General features: G+C 39.4%; 1 protein-coding gene across 1 annotated transcript in view; it reads left to right on the top strand.

Moving 5' to 3' along the window:
* Positions 1-18,616, top strand: part of NRG3 (neuregulin 3) — a 332,789-nt gene that overhangs the window by 1,018 nt on the left and 313,155 nt on the right. The window contains exon 3 of the mRNA XM_041405114.1: positions 1-190. This exon is cut by the window's left edge and continues 97 nt beyond it. Within this exon, the coding sequence (XP_041261048.1) occupies positions 1-190 (190 nt within the window). The remainder of the gene's footprint in view (positions 191-18,616) is intronic.

Here is an 18,616-nt window from a genome sequence, read left to right as displayed (position 1 = left end):
ACCGCCGGCCGCGGCGCCCGGCCGCCGCCCGCCGCCCCCAGCACCCCGCCGCTGCCCGCCTGGCCCACTGCGGCACACGCTACCTCCTCCTACAAGATCTACGTCCACGACTCGGCGCCGTCCTGGACCTTGTCTCCCTTCCAGGAGTCGACCACCACCACGCCGGAGGCCAGCACGACCCCCAAAACCCGTAAGTGTCGCCCGCCGCCCCGCGCCCTCGGGCCGCTCGCTGCGCGCCTCGCCCCGTCCAGAGCCGGCGTTGGCCGAGCGCCCGCGGGGTCGGGCCGGGGCGATGCGCCCGTCGGAGGTGGCCGCCGTGTCGTTCCCGTGCGGTTGCTTCCATGAGGGAAGCCGGAGGGCTCCGAAGTTTGCGCTTCTTTATCCCTTTCCTGCTTGCGCCCCCTTTTTTACCCCCGGCAAGTTCCCTGCTTGTGTGATGGATGTTGAGGCAGGAACAGCCATTTGAGGAGACTGCTTTTCATTGTGGTTTTAGGAAGGCTGCAGATCCCCTTTCCCCTTCTAGGCTGCTCTGTGAAAGGTGCTTAGGAGATGCTAGGGAGGGTGTCTGAGCGAGAGGGACCAGTGATGCCCCCACCCCCGAAGGGGCAGTGTAGAGAGAGTGGTCTTCAGCAGGTGCGAGCTGGACTGTGCATGTGCTTCTCTGCTGCTGACGGAGTTTGTCTTCCCGCACACTCGTCTCCCTTGGAACGAGGGCGGGCTCCGCAGGGATGCTCTCTCGGTCCCAGTGCCCGGCTCCTGAAGGAGCTGCGGCCAGCTCCGCCGGGAAGGAGCTCGGGGCACCCCGCGGATATGCAGACCCATCCCAGCGCTTTGCCGGCTCCCGTGTGTAGCCACAGCACCGTGTTGCCGTAACTGACTATTTTTTTTTAAGCAGAGGAGGGGGCTAGTTCTCCGATTGATGCCTGGTGGCTGGTTCTTCCCACCCTACCAAGCACAAACCTGAGGATTCGGGCTAAAGCTGAAAATTCATTTGGTCTGGGTGCATCAACTTTCAGCCTCTCATAAAGGTTACTTAGGACAAATGCAATCCTTGCCAAAAGAACTTCTGTGTGAAGCTATTTAGCGAAATGCTCAATTATACTGTATTATAGTATTCTGCGCTTCCTTGGATGCAGTAGAGGAAGTGAAAAGCCGGGTGTCCTCCATTAACTCTTAGTTGGTGCTGCTGGGAACATCAGTTCAATTGAATCCCTTTTACAGCCAAAGGGTCCCCCTTTTGTATGCTGATGTAGGGGTGTTCTGCTGGAGGATTCATTGGAAAGCAATATGAACTTTATTTTGTCGATTAAATCTGTTGATAAGCACTAGGGCAGAGAGGATAGGCACTGCAAGTGATCTTGTGAATTGACAAAATTGGGAGAGGAACAGCAAATTGGATGTGTATGTGTGGGTGGGTGGGTGTGCAGGTGGTGGATGGCTGGGAATGATTGCGAATGAAACTATCACTAAATCAGAAGAGCTAATGAGGCAATAGCTCGTTTTGCCTGTGTGAGTACCACAGTAATTGAGGGAGAAGCAGCCCTTACAGGTGTGTCCAAGCCTGCACGTTCTGTAGGTAGAACCCAAGGTAGTTGGAAGTTACCAGAAGGAGAGTTTTTTGCAGCTCAATGCAAAAAACTCCCCACACACTCAGGTGTGGGGAGCTGCATAGGGCACTTCTTAAAAACAAAACAGCAAATGAAGCCAGATTTTCAACCCATATGTCTATTCTCAATCCTCTCAACTAGATACGCTCCATGGTTCTCCAAACTGCTGTGATGTGCGTGTGTGTATCTGCCTGGGCTTGCCAGGTGGGATCTGTTGGGGTCTAAATGCTCCCTTGCAATCTATTCCTTTCTTCCCTTTTTGTCTCGTTGGATATGTAAGAGAAATCCACAGCAATTTCCGCCCCTTTAGGCTGTCTCCTTACAAGGCACAGAAGGCAGGAATGTCCTGATTAATAAATAATGTTCGGCTGGCAGGACTCTCATCTATGCAAGACACACAAAGGAAGAAGAAAAACCACTATCTTGAGACATTCCTGGCAGTTGCAGAGCTTCCTAACTATTTTTTTTTTTTTTTGTTTTAGGGAGGCTGCTAATACATTTTACAGCAGGGTGTTTCCCTTCATTAAATGTAGCTTGGTTATAGGATGGAAATGCAAGAAGTGCAAATCCAGCAGAAATTGACCCTGTTTGGGCACATTGATAGCAGAGATTATCATTAATGGAAGATTAAATAGATTACATAAAAAAGGATTTGAATTTGTAGGGCATATGAACATTTTTTTAAAGCCTACAGCTGCACTCTCCTGATACATACGAGCATCTCTAAGGATGCATGTAAAATTCTTTGAGGCTGCAGTATCCACTGAGGGGAGAGAAAGGAGAAATGCAGTCTTTGTGCTGTGAACTGCTGACACGGTGTGACCCCAAAGCAAGTATCTGTGTCTGCCACTAACAGCTTTCAGTAAGAAAGGGATTTTTTTTTTTTTTAAAAAAACAAATTCATCCTAATTTCCCAGGTTGAGCTGCGTGTTCCTTCTGTGCCCGTTGTTCCAGCTGCTATTGAAATGAAAATCATGGATCCTGTTGTACTTTGTGAATACAAATCTCACACAATAAATCTCATGCCCCAGCCTTCAAAATAGTGCATGCCCTTGTGTCATCCTCTGGCTTGGCAAGGCACATATGTGGGTGGGAGTCATAGGTTATTTAACATTTCACAGCTTTTAAGAAAAGAAGCAGCTGTCTTTATTTATGCTGGTTTGTTTTGTAGTTTATTTAATTGTTTTAACATGTTAAAATGGGCTCAAAGCAGGGCTTAGGAAAATGGAAGGCAAATCGGGAGTTATTTCTCCAGAGAGCCAGATGATTGCCCACCTGAATAAGTATTGGTAAAGCCTTTTCTCTGTGTGTGTATTCATTTGAGGAGATGTTGTGAAATCTCTCTTTTTTTGTGGGTGTGCATAATGACAATAATTCTTGGTTGTGTTTCACTCAAAGTCAAGCTATCTGTTAGCTGTTTTGAAAGTTCTTGATGAAGATCCTTCAGGTTCTGACTAAGCAAAAGCCACTTACTCATCAAATCTCCCTCTCTGTATCTTGTGCCTGCGTGTGTTTTCTATGATCACGTATGAACCATGCCTCTTCAGCCTAAGCCTCTTCATCCACTGCTCAGTGTAAAAGTCAATCACTAATTTAGAAGGATAGTCCAGCCTGAACATCAAAAAAATCAACCAACAGGCTGGAACATGCTAGTGAGGTTTTATTTTTATCAAGCCATTGGTTTCATTTCAAAGGAGTCGTGCCCTGATTTTTCCAATATGCATTTTTCATGGTATTCTGGGTTCTTCAGTAATGTTATTATCCTCGAATTGAGATACTGTACTTAAAAGAATTCCTGTGTGAATTCAGCTATGAAATAGCAATGTGGTTTCTCTTGTGTTCATATGACCAAAGGCTAATGCAGAGAACTGAGGTCAGGCAGGTGGGGCTCAACTAATGCATAGTAACCAAGAAAAGAGATGTTACAGAACACTTAATCAATATATCTTGTGAAGTCCAATTGCAACCTTTTTTTTTTTTTTTTTTGGGTAGTCTGAGTATACTTTGATTTCCTGCTAAAGATTTTCTGGTCCAGTCGTTTATCCTCGTCATATCTCTGACTGATTGTTGTGCACAGCATGGGTTCAAGTAACAAGCATCTGGCAGATGCACTGCTACCAGCACTGACATTTTGGTAAAAGCTGTTTGTTTTATTTTGCACTGACTCAAATATCTTTTTCGCATTAAGGATGACACTTAGATGGAACTGCGGGGTTTTCACCAACTGGAGGGTGTTGTGGGAGGTGCCAAACCGTAGTAAAACCAAACCTACTCTTCCCAGAGCTCTGAAGCTTTCTGCCAGCAAATGACATGGATTGTGAACACTTGGCATGATGAGTGTGAGCTGTCATTGAATCGAGGGAAGCACACGTGACTGCAGAGCACGTGCCCTTGGCATTAACTGAGATTAATGTGCCAGTTACCTACCAATTTTAAGTGATTCAGAAGCTGTTGAATTGAAAAAATAATACTGAGACAAACAACTGGGAGTTTGAAGAGCATTTGCTTCTTCTTCATTCTCCCTTATTTGCTATTCACATACCTTCGGTCAGTACCACAGACATGATTAGACTTTTGTTTCCTGTCTTAGATACTTGTTGACAGGAAGGCTACCATCAGGCTAAAAATAACAAACACAGATGTGCAACCACTAAAGTAAAAGTTATCGTAATTTATTTTATTTCTCATATTTTACAGCTATAACTTGTTTCATCTGTTTCAATTAAGTTCGAGGACACCGGACTTAATTCCATTTTCCATTTTTAATCTTCTTTATAGTTAGGGACTAGAGCAGCTATCACTGAATTCGTAAATAAGTGGAATATTTAAATAAGACCCACTCAGATATGTACATTGATTCTATTCAGATAGATTTCTTCTCTCTTCCCTTCATTAAAGTGATTGTTGGAATCCTGTGACCTAGAAGAGCTTGCACAGCACTGGCAGGATGAGTGGGAGGGATATGGCTGAAATTATTCCATGCTGATTTTTAACCCTGAAGGAAATTCTTCTGGGCACTGTAGAGTTTGTCATTACATTGATCTAACCTGTGATCACTGGTGAAAGCAAAGCCTTGAATTTTATTTGGCTTTTTTTTTTTTTTGCCTCTATACAAGGACATAATGTGATATATTATATGTTGACAACAGAATACCATTATTAAATTAGTCTATTGATTCATTGCAAAGGATTATGCTAAAGTAATGTTCATGGTTTATCTAAACCCACAGAAAATGGAAATTAAAAATTAAAGCAAAAGACCTGTCTCTACAGAATTGTGTCTAATGTTGCACAGTGCATTTATCATATGACTCATTGCTTTGAAGGCAAAGCCCAGTAAACACATGGATTGCTGTGGATTTGGCCTTGACTTTCAGTTTTGTAGCCCATATGGTTTTCAGGAAGTACCTGAAACTACCAGTGTTTGGTTTTGTTGATTTCTCCTGTGATTGTTTTGTAAACATGCTGCACAAGGAAAAGTGCCTAGTAAAATCATGTGGGATGACTTGGTCACAAGCACATATAAATAAATTTGTTAAAAGCAGAGGCTTGTTTGTCTCTGTGCCTGGTGGTTTCTTTTTGAGCTTCTTGGTGTTTGAACAACTTTGCAATACTGTGCATGTGTGTGTGCAAACACAAAATACGAGCATGGATTTGTGCATTTGCGCAGTGCCAGTTTTTGAGGAGGACCAGGATCTGACAGCCTGTAGTAACCCCAGGAGCAGTCGTTGGCTGCCTTGGTTCTGCTGCTTGTCACAAAAGAAACTCAGAGGTTTCATTGGAGCTAGTTGGACTGAGTGCCAGGATGAAGTGCATCTGTTTTAATTTGGAAGTCTCTTTCAGGTTCTGCTGTGTGAAAGGGGTTTGTGATCACTGTTACTATTAAGCACAAGTACTTTTTTATTATTATTTTGCATTACAAGAGAAGAAAAACCACGGGAGGAACAATGAAATACTTTGTGTTATGGAGATGTTTTCTTTCTCCTAGGGACTGAGTTCCCTCAATATGGTGAGGGTTGAAGTGTCATTTAATGAGACAGCTGTGCTTCATATCAAAACTGTGGCTGGGTTTTTTAATGAAATTCATAACTGAATTTCTAAGGTGGACAGCTCATAAACCTGCTTTCTTACTTTTACCTTCCCCCTGCTGTCTAATCTCAAGGCACTGCACTGAGTAAAGTGCATCTTCACTGGAGAGGGCATTCCTAACCTGGACAAGACAGAAGATGAACGTTCAGGTGCCCTCTCAGCAGCACGGAGAAGGTAAATGCACGCAAGTGAGCAAGTGCTTTCTGAATGGGTTTCTACTCTCTGTCACACAGGTTTCTGGGGTCCCTTGGTAGAATGCCTTCAAGAGGAAAAGATAGAATAAAGCAGCCACGAGGAAAATTAAGATAGCAACTGCACTTACAAATTTCCATGTCCTTTTCATGGAAGAAATGCCTAATTGGATAACTCTTCCTGGTGAAATTTGGAGGTAGTGAGGAAAAATATATTAACTAAATGCTTATTGCTAACTGTTTAAATGGTTGTTTCTGTCTTTCAATGTACTCAATATTACCCTAGTAATGTTTAAAAATATATATAAAATAATTATCTCAGTATTCTGTCTTTTCTATCCTCTAAGACCAGTACTTTGGATTTCCAAAGCTGTGTTTCTCCTGTAGCATTTAAATAGGAGGATTCCATGACTTTCAGCTCTTTTTTTACAACGCATTACTCCTGATTCCTTTCTTTTTTTTTTTTTTTTTTGTGTGGATATGTTGACTGCTGACTGTAGGAGATAAACTATTGAGCTTCAAAGATAATTCACTTCCCATCATGTTGAGCAACCAAGTTTTAGGTCCACATTGATTTATTTTTTTTCCTGAGCCTGATTTTATTTATTTTTTTTATTTTTGCAGAAGTTAAACATCTGGGGAAAGCTCAGATAGTATGGAAAAGGCTCAGTGTCCAATAAAAATATAACTGGGTAAAAAGATAAACTGAAGCTTTGGTTTGGAATATCTGAATTCTGCTTTGGCCCCTGTAAAATCAACCCAGAATCCTACAAAGTCTCTTTTTACTTTAACGTCTTTTTGTTTGTTGGTCTTTGGGTTTATGACTTTTCTTTTTCTTTTAAAATTTGAATTAATCTCTTGGCAATTCTAAGGGCCCTACAGCTGTGTCCATCCCCTCCTGCCACTTTTATTTTCCTCTCATAGGAAAGATGCACGTTAGCACTGCAGCGTGGCAGGTGCTCTTCATAGAAATTTTATTTTAGCTTGTATGACAGTTCTTTCACAGAGTCATTTTGTAACTTTTATGGTAAAGCATCGAGGAAAAAATATCCTGATAGTATTCTGTGTAGATGTTGTGCTGAACAAAGTAGTTTATAGTCTTTCATTTTTTATGAGGAGATTGCTGTGTGGCAAGTTTTGCAAACATTATAGGCCCAGTTTAGGGTGTGCTAGGGATGCGTTTGGTGTTTTGTGGAATTGTGGATCTGCAGAATCAGGGCCAATTTATGTGAACATCTGTGTGATTAAATGTGTTCGTCTGTCTTAGATTGCAGTGTGAGTGCTTGCAAAACATGCCTGTGTGAGTAAACGTGCATCAGCTTTTTAAAAGCTGCCAACGTCATTTAAATGTGCTTATTAGAACTAAGTTTCCATTAGAAGATTTTCTTTGTGTGTGTGTGTGTATTCTTAGCACTGCCTTGAAAAATATATCATTATCCTGTTTATCCTTTGCCTGAAATGAATTCTGTAGTAAAATCTTTGTTTTCTGGAGTACTGTAGTTGCTTAGCTCTAGACTGTGACAAGACACATGGATCATGAATCTTTTTATACATCACTTTTAAACTATTTATTTTCCTGACTTTTGGTTTTCGTTATTCTTGAAAAAAATCTCTGTTATTGTAGTTTTTCTCTGTATTATGTTCTCAGCTACATATATGCCAAAATTGACTTTTTCATGAAGCTCATAGATAGAAAATGCTTTCTAAAACATTAGGGATGGGAAGATGTATTTTAAGATCTATTATTTTCTGAAGCCAAAGTACAAAATAAACTTTACATTGTTCTTTTCACAGTGCCATTCCTGTAAAAGTTCAAGATTCTAGTTCGGCAAGAACTGAACCTTGATTGCTGGCTGTTACCAGATAGAGGGGCTATAGCACTGTGCAACAGCAAACCAATAAATTAGTATTAATAGCAAATAGCCTCTCTTCCAGAGCTGAGTATTCTCACTGATGTCAGAACTTGTGAGGCAGGGATGGAGATAAGGTGTGTTATTCTCCTGGAAGGGTGCTGCTGGTGTACTTCTACTGCAGTGACAAATGGTTGACAAGGGAGCTTGAAAATGTTCAGCCTGAATTTGCTGTGCTGCTTCTGAATGTAATCAAGATTTTAACAAAACCAAGAAAGTTGCGCTGAAAGGTGTTGCTAACCTGGAAAACTGTGCTGTGTTGTGCAAGGCTAATGGTTACTTCTATCTCCCAGTTCAATGCATAGGAAAACAGCATTTCCAGTGGAGTGCTCAGGGTGCCTCAGGGCTGTAGCTAACTGCCCTTCTCAGTGGCTGAGTAATACCACAGAATATTAAAAAAAAAATGTGGGGAATCTTTGTTTCCTCTCCCCGGTGAATTACAGTACAAGTGCTGAGTGGGTTATCATTAGAGTAGTACTAAGCTATCTCAGAAGCTTTGACTAGGAACTGATTGTATAATACTTGCTAGAAAGAATCCAGTAATTGTCCTCCAAAGGCGTTGCTTGGTTAGTTAGTTAGTTGTTTGGTTTTTTTTTTTTTGTTTTTTTTTTTTTTTAAGCATAATGTTGTGTGGAAAGAAAATTAATTTTCTTGTTCAATCTGTGAGTGAATTCACAAAAGAGAAGCGGGGGTTTTGTTGGAAACCCAGAGATAAGCTGCACTGAACTGGTATGGTGCTTTTTCTGCCAGGGTTCAGTGGGCAGTGGGTTCAGGAACTTTACTGAGGAGATTATTCTGATGAGTGTCAGTTCTCCTGATTTAGAAGGGTAGAGGTACTTCTATAATTATTTCATAAGTAGCTAAACCACATTAGTCTTTAGCCTGAATTCTGGCCCAGATACATAATGGTCATAGTGGTAAAAGTTCAATCCCCTCAGGGTATTTTTTTTTTGTTTTTTTTTTAGTTTTTTTTGTGTAATAACTAGGAAGCTTAAAGTAATGCATAAATACATACAGAAATTACTTTTTCCTTAAGCAGATTGTGTTTCTTTTGCTTTTAGATTTCAATCTTTATTTTATTATTTGTTATAATAGAGCATACCACACACTTCACAGGGTCAGCTGCTTATTTATAAGCAGCTATATTTATAAGCAGCTATAAGCATATCTCAGTGTAATAAAGTTTGTTGCAATTAGTTTTCATCCTTAAAAAATTGTTACTCAGAAAAATACAGATTGGAATTCAGAACAATTTATAACTGTCTTAACAGGTGGAAGTAATCATTGGTGCTGTTTCTGAGTTATAATATACACACTTTTAAATTCACTGATTACCTCAAGGCAGTGCTGTTGAAATGCAGTTTGCTGCTGGCTGAGGCCATGCTTCTGCAGCAGATTTTCAGAGTGCACGTGGGCTCTCTTTCTACCCGCTCTGTTAGAAGGCTGTACTTTTGCCTCTACTGATTACCTTATCAGCTTTGAGGAGCTTGATGCCCATCATCATAAAACCAGCAGAGAAATGCAGCATCCACAGGATATCTGAGTCCCATTTTTACCGGGGAGGGTGCACATTTGCCGTCACCCTGCCTTACAGAGCAAGGGGGGGTGGGTGAGGTGACAGGGTGAGCTGTGTCCAGGCTGGCCTGGGGACACACAACCTCTGCCTTGTCTCTGTCAGCTTGAGCCACCCTGCCTTGTTCCCTGCAAACACGCCAAGGGAAAGAAGTGCTTCTAATACCTTTTCATATCGGGAGCACGTTCTTTACTGAGCCCTACTTAGTCGTAAATGAAAAGCATGAATAGTAACTTAATATTTTAAATTTGCTTTAGAAGTGTCTGTCTGCAATAGGAAATTCTCTCAGGTTTTAGTTCTTGGATGGCTGGATTTAATCTGGATATTTGAAGCTGAAATGCTAGTGTGTGATCTGTTTAAGAGGAGAAGAGTTTGATACCATAATAGTTATTTTATAGGTGGCTGAAAAGATCACTTGCACTTACTGGGTTTCACTATTTGGGTACACTACAAGGCTTGACTGCACCTTGTGTTTGCATACATTTGGAAAGCTGTCCTCTGTCACCTTGGCACATGTAGGGGATTTGTAGCCAGCCACAGCTTTGCTGCTGTAAGGTGGATCTATAAATATGAGCTGAACACACACAGATTGAGGAGCTGCTGAGCTCCTCATTTCTCGTTTGTTTACAGTGCATAATTTGAAGCCAGGAACACATATTTATTTAATTTTTACAATAATTATAATACATTTAGCTCTGATTTTAACAGAACACTTGACTGGTCAGTGATTTATCTATAGAATATAAAGCATATTGGACAGGCATAGTGATTAAAATGCCTTACTAAAGAGATTATGGTGGGTAGAGTCCTACAGTGAGGATGAGGTATGTTAGGTGATCAAAAGATTGATAATTCTTGTAAGATGTTTTATTTGCACACTCTGAGAATGCTGGCTGCTTAAAAGCAGTGTAGGTTTATTAGGGAGCTTATTTTTTTAAATGCTTTTAAGAAGATGCTGTAAGATTATATCTAATTAATTAGACACATTACATTTGTATTACTTAATTGGAGATTATTTCAGTCACCCCTTAAAATTGTAACACTCTCCTAATATTTTTTTCACATTTTTAATCCTGTTTATGAATGCAGTCTATATGAAAGCATAGACTCTAGGACTTTTTTTCCTAGCAAATACTACTTAACAACAAATTTCCTATATTTCTTGTGTCGTGGAATAGAATTAGAATCTGAGGAACTCATGTAACTGAGCATTCAGCGGGAGCTGTAGCTCAGCTCTTCTGTAAGAATCACAGCAAGAAGCAGGGTATCCCACAGACAGGCACTAGATTGAGTGTTTTACATCAGAACTCTTCACTGGGAGGCGTTTAGAGTCCAAACATAATGAATTCCTTCTGAAGTTCAGTTCAACCCTGCCTAAACAGAGGTTGGGATAATCAAAACACAAATAAAGGAAATCAGGAGGACATTAAATTAAGTATATGCGACATGCAATTTCAGTAGTTGTTACGGAAAGTAAGCTGCCGTAAAAAAACCCAAATCCCAAACGGAACAGCAGAGATCCACCAGCCTGTCACCTTTTTGCTGGGTACTTTGTATAGTGACTTTTCATGCATTGCACAGCGCAGTAAGTTTCCCCACGGGCTGCAGCAGCAGCAATCCCGTAGCGCGTGGGTGGGGATCCTTCTCTGGAGGCAGCGCCAGGCGTGAACAAACCGCGCGCTGGGGCTCTGCCCTTTGCTGCTGCAGCTCCCCTAAAAAACACCCTCAGCTTCCCCTCCCACCAGGAGAAAAAGTGGCTTTAGCAGGGATGACTTCTTCTCACTAGTTTAGCTTGCTTATTGGTCTGCTGTTCGTCCCAAAAAGTTGTTAGAACCTCGGTGACAGTAAAAGGTCTGAGACTGTTGGTTACTGGAAGGGCAGGAGACAGGGAGTGGTCCCTTCCTTTTCCTCAAGCTCAGGTTTTCTTGTTTGTGAAATAAAGACATGGTGAAGAGGTACACATGGGAAGTAAGGTGTGTCTTAATGAATATTCAAAAAATAAGAAGGAAATATAAGTCTTGCTTCAAATTTCAGAAGGTACCCAATGTCCTTGGTTGTTCTGTTGCTTGAGTGTCTGATAATTTCCAATATTTCTCTGACAGTGAAATCTATTGGACTTAAGTACTAAAGAGGAAGGGACAGAAGCATCTATTTTTTTTTTTTTTTTTTTTTTTTTTTTTTTGGGTAATGTAAAAATATATCTCCAAATATAGCCAGGATCTGTCCCCAGATGGCAGGGCTGTATCTGACAGGAGGGCAGGGCTGTCTGTGAGACACCCTAGCAAGCCACTTACTCCAGTTAGTAATTCTTAATTTTTGTCCTGCAATGAGTGGAATCAGGTTTGAATATGGGACTCTTATTAGGCTGAAGCCTGCCATTATGACAACCCCATTTAAATCTTTTTAGCTTAACTTTATAATCACTTGTCACTGGGAATTTTAGTAACTACTATGTTTTATATTACTGCCTTGTTATATTTTAGGACGAAAGTGTTATTGTTGCCATATCTCACATCAAAAGGAAGAAACACTTTCAGTATGGTGTAGTCTTCTATAGATAGAGTCAAAATGCTCTCTGAGTAGGTGGGATCCTAATCCAAATCCAAACCCAATGAGATAAGTGAGAATAAGTGGGCTCTAGCTAACATTTAAAATAAACAGTTACAAAGGAGTGACTTGCTTAGCCTAGTCTGTTGTTCTGCATTTGCTCATAGTTGACTTTTATGAAGTGTAACTATGCTGAACTCTAAAAAAAAAATCTGACAATAAAAATGCATTTATTAGAGGGAATCTCAGGTAGAGAATGAGACAAGTTTTATGGGAGAGGTATTGTAATAAATCAACCAACACATCTGGAGAAAAATTGGCAAATGGTTTTTTACTGTGTCTGTTTTGACCTCCTTCGAATAGTGAGATACCAGTGTCAACAAAATTTGAGTTGTTTGTTGTTTCTTCAATTAGTTGAAATGTTTTTCATAACTTGCTTGGGTTTCAAGGGTAAATATGTAAGCTTGCTCAGTGTTTTGTTTGGTTATTTTTCCTGCTGGGAGGTTTGGGGATTAAAACCAATGTCTGTAGCAGAGAAACTTACTAGTGGTGGGCAAGAAACTGGTTAACATCTTAAAATGTTCACATTCTCAATATTTTAGAGAAAGGTTTCATATCACTAGTTATTGCTGAGGATAAATATTGTATTAACACCTCGATGTACAACCCCAACACGCATGTTCTCATTGAAGACTCACTCATTATGAATTTGAAAGCCTGTATGAAATGATTTACAGTGGTGCTTGAAAAACATGTTTTGATAATAGCCTTTTTAATGCCTTGAGGGCATTTAATTGCCATTAAGTGCCACAATCTGCTGTTTGGAATGGAGAGCTGGGAATATTTCAGTTGCAAATAGGATAATGAAATGGATTGGGAACAAGGAGGTATAAAAACGGAATATTAACTGTGATATTAACAATGAGGTTGGCATCCTGTTTATGCCAGAGTGTGCAGTGTGTGTCCCGCAAGGTGGGATATCTGTTCCCAGGCAGTCATGGAGTTTCCTGCAGGGAGCTGACTCCTGAAGCCTGGAAATGGCTGAGGAGGGACACACTGAAACTCTGCCAGTCTGGAGCAGTGGTGCCTGGCCCCTTTTACTGAATGGTGGGTGGAACTTATCTAGAAGGGTTTTGTCAATGTTTTTATATTTTATATTTTGCATAACTCTCAGTGGTTCTGTCAGTCTTGTTTTGCAAAAAAAAAAAAAAAAAAAAATTTAAAAAAAAAATTACAGTTCTCCAGAGTTCCAGGTACTCTTTCTGTAAATCATGGGCAACTTCACCAAATGCCTGACTTCTCACAGAGCTAAGCAGCTGATTGTGGGACTAGTGTGGATAGTCACTGGGGAGGGGATCACAGAAAGGGTAATTTGCAGATCTTTAGACAGTTTTGTAAAACAAACAACACATGGTATATTTGGAGCTTTTATGTGAAATCAGGATGTGATCAAAGGAGGATTTCATACTGCACATCTTAAAAATTAAGTGTAGGGTTGGGCTTCAACTTGCAACTTGAAATCTAAAATATTCTGCTATATTTGCTTTTCAAATCTTAGCTTCTCAACGCATAGGCCTTTATAACTATTAGGAAGTTTCATTGATGGGTTCTGTAGAACCTTTTAAATAGGGACATGTAGCAGCTATTCCCAAGTGATGTATTATTCAGAGGGTATGTACATAATAAACCTAGCAGGAGCTGTCTTTCATAATTTCATTTTTTTAATGTATGCTATGCTACTGATGCAGTGAAGTTGTGAATGCCCTTTTCACTGTTCTGGGCTGATTCTTCCATTGCTGCTGTTCAGTTAAGCTCTTCCAGAAAAACCCAGAGAGCAGGACAGTAGAGGTAGGAACAGAGGTCTTATGCTGAGAGGAAATGAGAGAGACAGATTTGGAAGCTCAGGAGATTGGAAAAGCCAGTGGAACTGTTTGTATTGTGAATATTTAGTGTGCTTTCTCTTAGGCCCAATTTATTATGATAAGGCTCCTGCCAGCAAGTGAATTATTAAAGAGCTAAAAAGGAAATTGCCCCACGATGATGTGCTGTGCCCATCATCAGGTGATACAGTCTGGGAACACTTCCTGTTGTGCTCTTTGGATCCTGTGGTATTCTCCCAGGGATTCTCCTGGAATGGGTGGTACTGCCAAAGAGAAAGAATTCCACGTGTGGTGGGATATTTCAGCACATCTTTTCAGTTTCCCAAACAGAAAGATTTCCTGGCCAGTTGAGTCTGTTGTTTAGTCCATGCTGCCTCTGCAGTCTGTGTTGAATGAACATTTTACTGTCATCATCCTCATCACCCGAGTGTGCTGTGTCCCTCCACTCTGGAACCTTGCTGAAAGGCTGTCATGTGTCTCAATGGACAGGGAATTGTCCCCAAAAGGTTGTGTGCACCTTAAGGGTGCTCACATCATTCTTATATCCTTTTAGTATTATTTAATCAAAAATGGTGTTTTTTAAAAAGAAGTTATCATGAAGGCAGCCTTGTCTTTTAAAATTTTACGTAATAAGAAAATAATTCTGAATTCAGAATGTCTTTTGAAGTTACTACGGAAGTCCAATGATGGCATTGTGTTTTGTTTGTTTCTTGACAAGTTCCAGGTGTCTCTCCTCAGTTTTCATTTCTCTGCCACTTGCTGATTAGGATGAAAAAAAATGATGTAGGCAACTGCAAAACATAAATTTGATACTTGTTTTCTATTAAGCAGATAACTCAGTTGTATTCAAAACTTGCTTAATTCTTAATGTATCTTTTCTACTATAAGAAAATCTTACTAAACTCTTTAGAGAGATAAATATTTGGGATATTTTGGCCCACCTTTGTGAGAGTCAGAGGCATAGTTTCACATCTTTTTCTGATTATTCATTTGTTATGGTTTTGGATTTTTTTATCAGATTGTATTTTACTTTTTGGCAAGTGACCTGGAATTTTCAATGAGCTTTAGAAAGTAATCTTCTAGAATCTTTCCATGATGCTTCTTTTATATAAGTACTTTGTTTTCTCTGTAAGTGGTTCCTACTGGAAATAAAAAGTTTGTAGGAGATGTTTCTCCATCATATTCTGCAGTAAAGATCAATGCATTGAAGTGATTTATCTGCAGTATCCATAATTGATGCCTGATCTTTTAGTAGAACATCTGATTCTTTCCTAACCTTCCTGTTACTGATACACTTAAATACTTTATTTATTGCCTTTACCTAATAGCTTTTAAAATTCTCTTGGTTTTCTGAATCATTTGCTCAGGATAGATTTTATTTTAGAAAGGATGCATTGTCATTTCATTTGCTGTATTCCCCCGTTGTGTTCTCTTGCTTTCAGGGAGAGGAAGAACTCCATTCCCTCCTGGGTTATATTGCAAATTTATTTGAAATGTCTATATTTTATGTTCTTAGACTTTCCCCCTTCCATTTAATTTCCTTCCTTTTTCTTTTTTTTCCAACTTCCCAAATCTTTTGAAAAGCTTTACCTGTTGTTTGAAGTGGCTGTGATTTTTCTTGTCTTCCCCCCTTTTCTGTCATAACTGAACTGCATCATACTCTCATGTTTTGAATTAGCTTCTGTTTTTCTGTGAGAACTGAGTCAAAACTGATTGCTTGATATCCTTTTCCTGCTGTTCCAAGAAGCAGCTGTTGCTGCTAGAAACAACAAAACAACAAGAATACAATCACATTTTCCCATTTACTGTGTTCTCTGATCTTTTAAGTGGCCACAGTGGAGTAGAATTTTCTGTATTTGCTTGCATCAATCAGGTAGAAAGTTGTCAAGTTATCCACTCTCTTGTGAGTCTTTCCTGACTTTGTGAGGAAGAGTTTGAAAACTTGTTTCACCTTCAGCAATGTTCAAGTTCTGATAGCGTTTTCCCATGGTCACTGCATTTAAGTGACTAATTTTTAAATAACCCCACACAATAAGAGTGCATTTTCTGTTACACATGGGGATAAAATATTTGAAAATCATCCCTAGAAATCTGTATTTTCTTATAGCAATACAGAGCTATCTTCCTAATTCTATCTTGCAATTCCTTAATTTGCATTCTTGGCATGGCCATTCTGCCTAAACATGGCATTTTCCTAAGCACTGCAGGGTGCTCAATGAGATCAATTTGTGTAGTCAGCCCTTCCAATGAGCGAATTCTCCTTTGTGGTTCTTGCCAGTTCTCTTGTGCCTGACCATGACCACAGGAGAGCTGTAGCTCCAAATAAACAACAAATTGCTGGCTGAGGAGCAGTCAGAACAGTCTGATGAAGAATCAGTTTCCTGATGTTTTTTTCCTTCAAGATCTTCATTTGAAAAGAATGCCAGCAATGCTCTGATGTGATTTCCCGTGTTTTGCCACTTTTGTGCTTCCTTTTCTTTACAATTCAGGGGGTTTGCAGCTGCTGGATTTGTCTTATGTGTGCCCCAGGGACAGGAGGCTAAGCCATGCTGTCCTCTCCTCAACATATGGATCCTTGATTCTCTCTAATTCACCTGCTCCTTGGTTATGTGTAACTTCATTGGGACATGCACACTGCTACGCTCTCACTTTGGAAATTTGTGTTTGTGGGTACAGGTCTCTATTTTCAATCAAGAAAAAGATTGTATTTGTAACAGTTTTTATGCAGCTGGTTTTTTAAATTACCTCTCTTTACTTTAGATCATTACATGGCACTTTGAAATTTGAACAAATTAGAATTTTGTTAGATTCTACAATTATAATAAATAATAAATTTGGGTGGAGGAAACATGTATTCTGAATGACAGATGTCTTCACTGTTCTGTGATTTTAAAAGAGATCAATTTTTCAGTTAAAAATATGTGGTCTGGGCTTTATGAGTCTCTTCTGCTTCCTCAAGAATAATTTAAATTTCCCGGAGTATTTCTTTTTATGATTTCGCACCTTTTTGACACTTTCTGCCTCTGAATTTGATGTTCTTGCAAATTTCCAGAAATTATTATTCAAATAAATATTTAAATGCACTGTGAAAGAACTTTAAGAAATACAGTAGGTTGCCTTTGTTCCCTAGATAACTAAGCTTTATTTTGATCAGTTAATTTGTAGTGGCTTTATTCCCCTGAGCAGGTAATTAAATGAAGAATAAAGCCATTTGAAAGAAAAAGCCTTCTGCATTTTCTTACTATTTCTCAACATCTAGGAGAAGATAGAACAATATTGTACTTAAAAGGAGAATACAGCTATTTCTGTTTAAAAAATAGAACATCTTATTGTATATTAGGCAGCACCATACTCTGTTCATGATGATACTGGGATCCTTTTTAATTTGCAGCTATAGAGCATATTCCTTTATGGATGAGTGCATTTGTTTTTCCAGAGGTCACATGCAGTAAAGCTCCTGCTGTACATCTATGAGAGAATTCAGTGATTTCTGTTGCAGCTATCCAGAGCCCTGTTCAGTCATCGCTGCCAAAAAATGTGATCTGGATTTAGTCTCCATTCCTTTTCTGTATTAGAAACACTTGCCTATCTTTATCACCAAAGAGTAGGCACAACTTGAATAAAAGTTCTTTTCAGATTTGTGAAGAATTCTGTGACATTTTAACCTTTAGTATACTCCTTTCCAAACTTCCTTAACAAAGGAATCACATTTCAGAACTTCCTTAATTTGCCAAAATGGTCTCTGAAAATGCAGAATGCTGGTAAAATGTTAATTTGGTAAGCTTGGGTCTATAATGTTGTGTGTTGAAAAATTAATTTTTGCCAACCAATCTGTATGTCCACTTACGTATTTTTTCTGTGTAACCTTCATCAATTGACTTTTATAGGCAAAAAAATGTTATTTTCATAGCTGGTGTGACTTAAGATTGCCCTTCACACAGAAGTGTATGCCTTCCAACTTCCCTTTACTTCCACGAAAACCATTCTGTTCTAGTTTTTTGAAGTCCTCAACGAATTAAAAGTTTGGAAGTTTTCCTGAGGTCTAATATGACTCTCCTTCTGTTCTTTGAGAGGTGCACAGGTAGAATAGATGTTCCATTTCATCAATTTGCTTTTTTAATTTTTATTTTGGGTTGTCTTGCTGTTTTTGTGTCTGCCAGCCATTTGTTTTCTGTTGCTGTGATAATTTCTGTTTACACATCATCACTTGTGCCTGTCCCAGTGGAAGAACTTGGAGTTTTTTGCATTACTATCTGCAATCAGTAATTTTTATCTCTCTGCTCTCTCCAGAACTCTAATCCAAAATCTTCGAGTGAATGACTTCTGTGGCACTGGGAAGCAGAATTATTTGCTTCCTTTAACCTACATATGAGAGAGATTTTAATAATTTTGCAGTTACGTAATGAAATCAATATCCTTAATCTCTACTTTTCCAGGCTCCATCACTGTTTTCTGCTTCCCTAAAATGCTGTTAGTCTTAGAACCTGTTAATTTAAATCACCTTCATACTGGTGTAGTTGTACCCATTTTAGTGGTTGTACCTTATAATTCTCGATGAGACAACCAAGATTTTAATAAGGTGAGAAAAAAGAATGTGTTTCTATTTAGTGTTTATTTGGAATTATATGAACACTAAAATTTTAATGAATCAGTCTCTACCACTTGATAAGTGTTGTATACACTTTTATAATAGGAGATTGTATTGTGAAGCAGATTTGAAACAAAAGCAGTGTCTTCATTTGTATGAATGCTAGGATGTTTTATTTTATTATTCTAATGGTGAATTTTCCTGTTTTGTTTCTGTTCCACAGCTCACAAA

This window comes from Onychostruthus taczanowskii, unplaced genomic scaffold (assembly GCF_017590055.1).
Source record: "Onychostruthus taczanowskii isolate IOZ18803 unplaced genomic scaffold, ASM1759005v1 scaffold22, whole genome shotgun sequence".
NCBI lineage: Eukaryota > Metazoa > Chordata > Aves > Passeriformes > Passeridae > Onychostruthus > Onychostruthus taczanowskii.
This window is presented reverse-complemented; position numbering and strand designations above follow the sequence as displayed.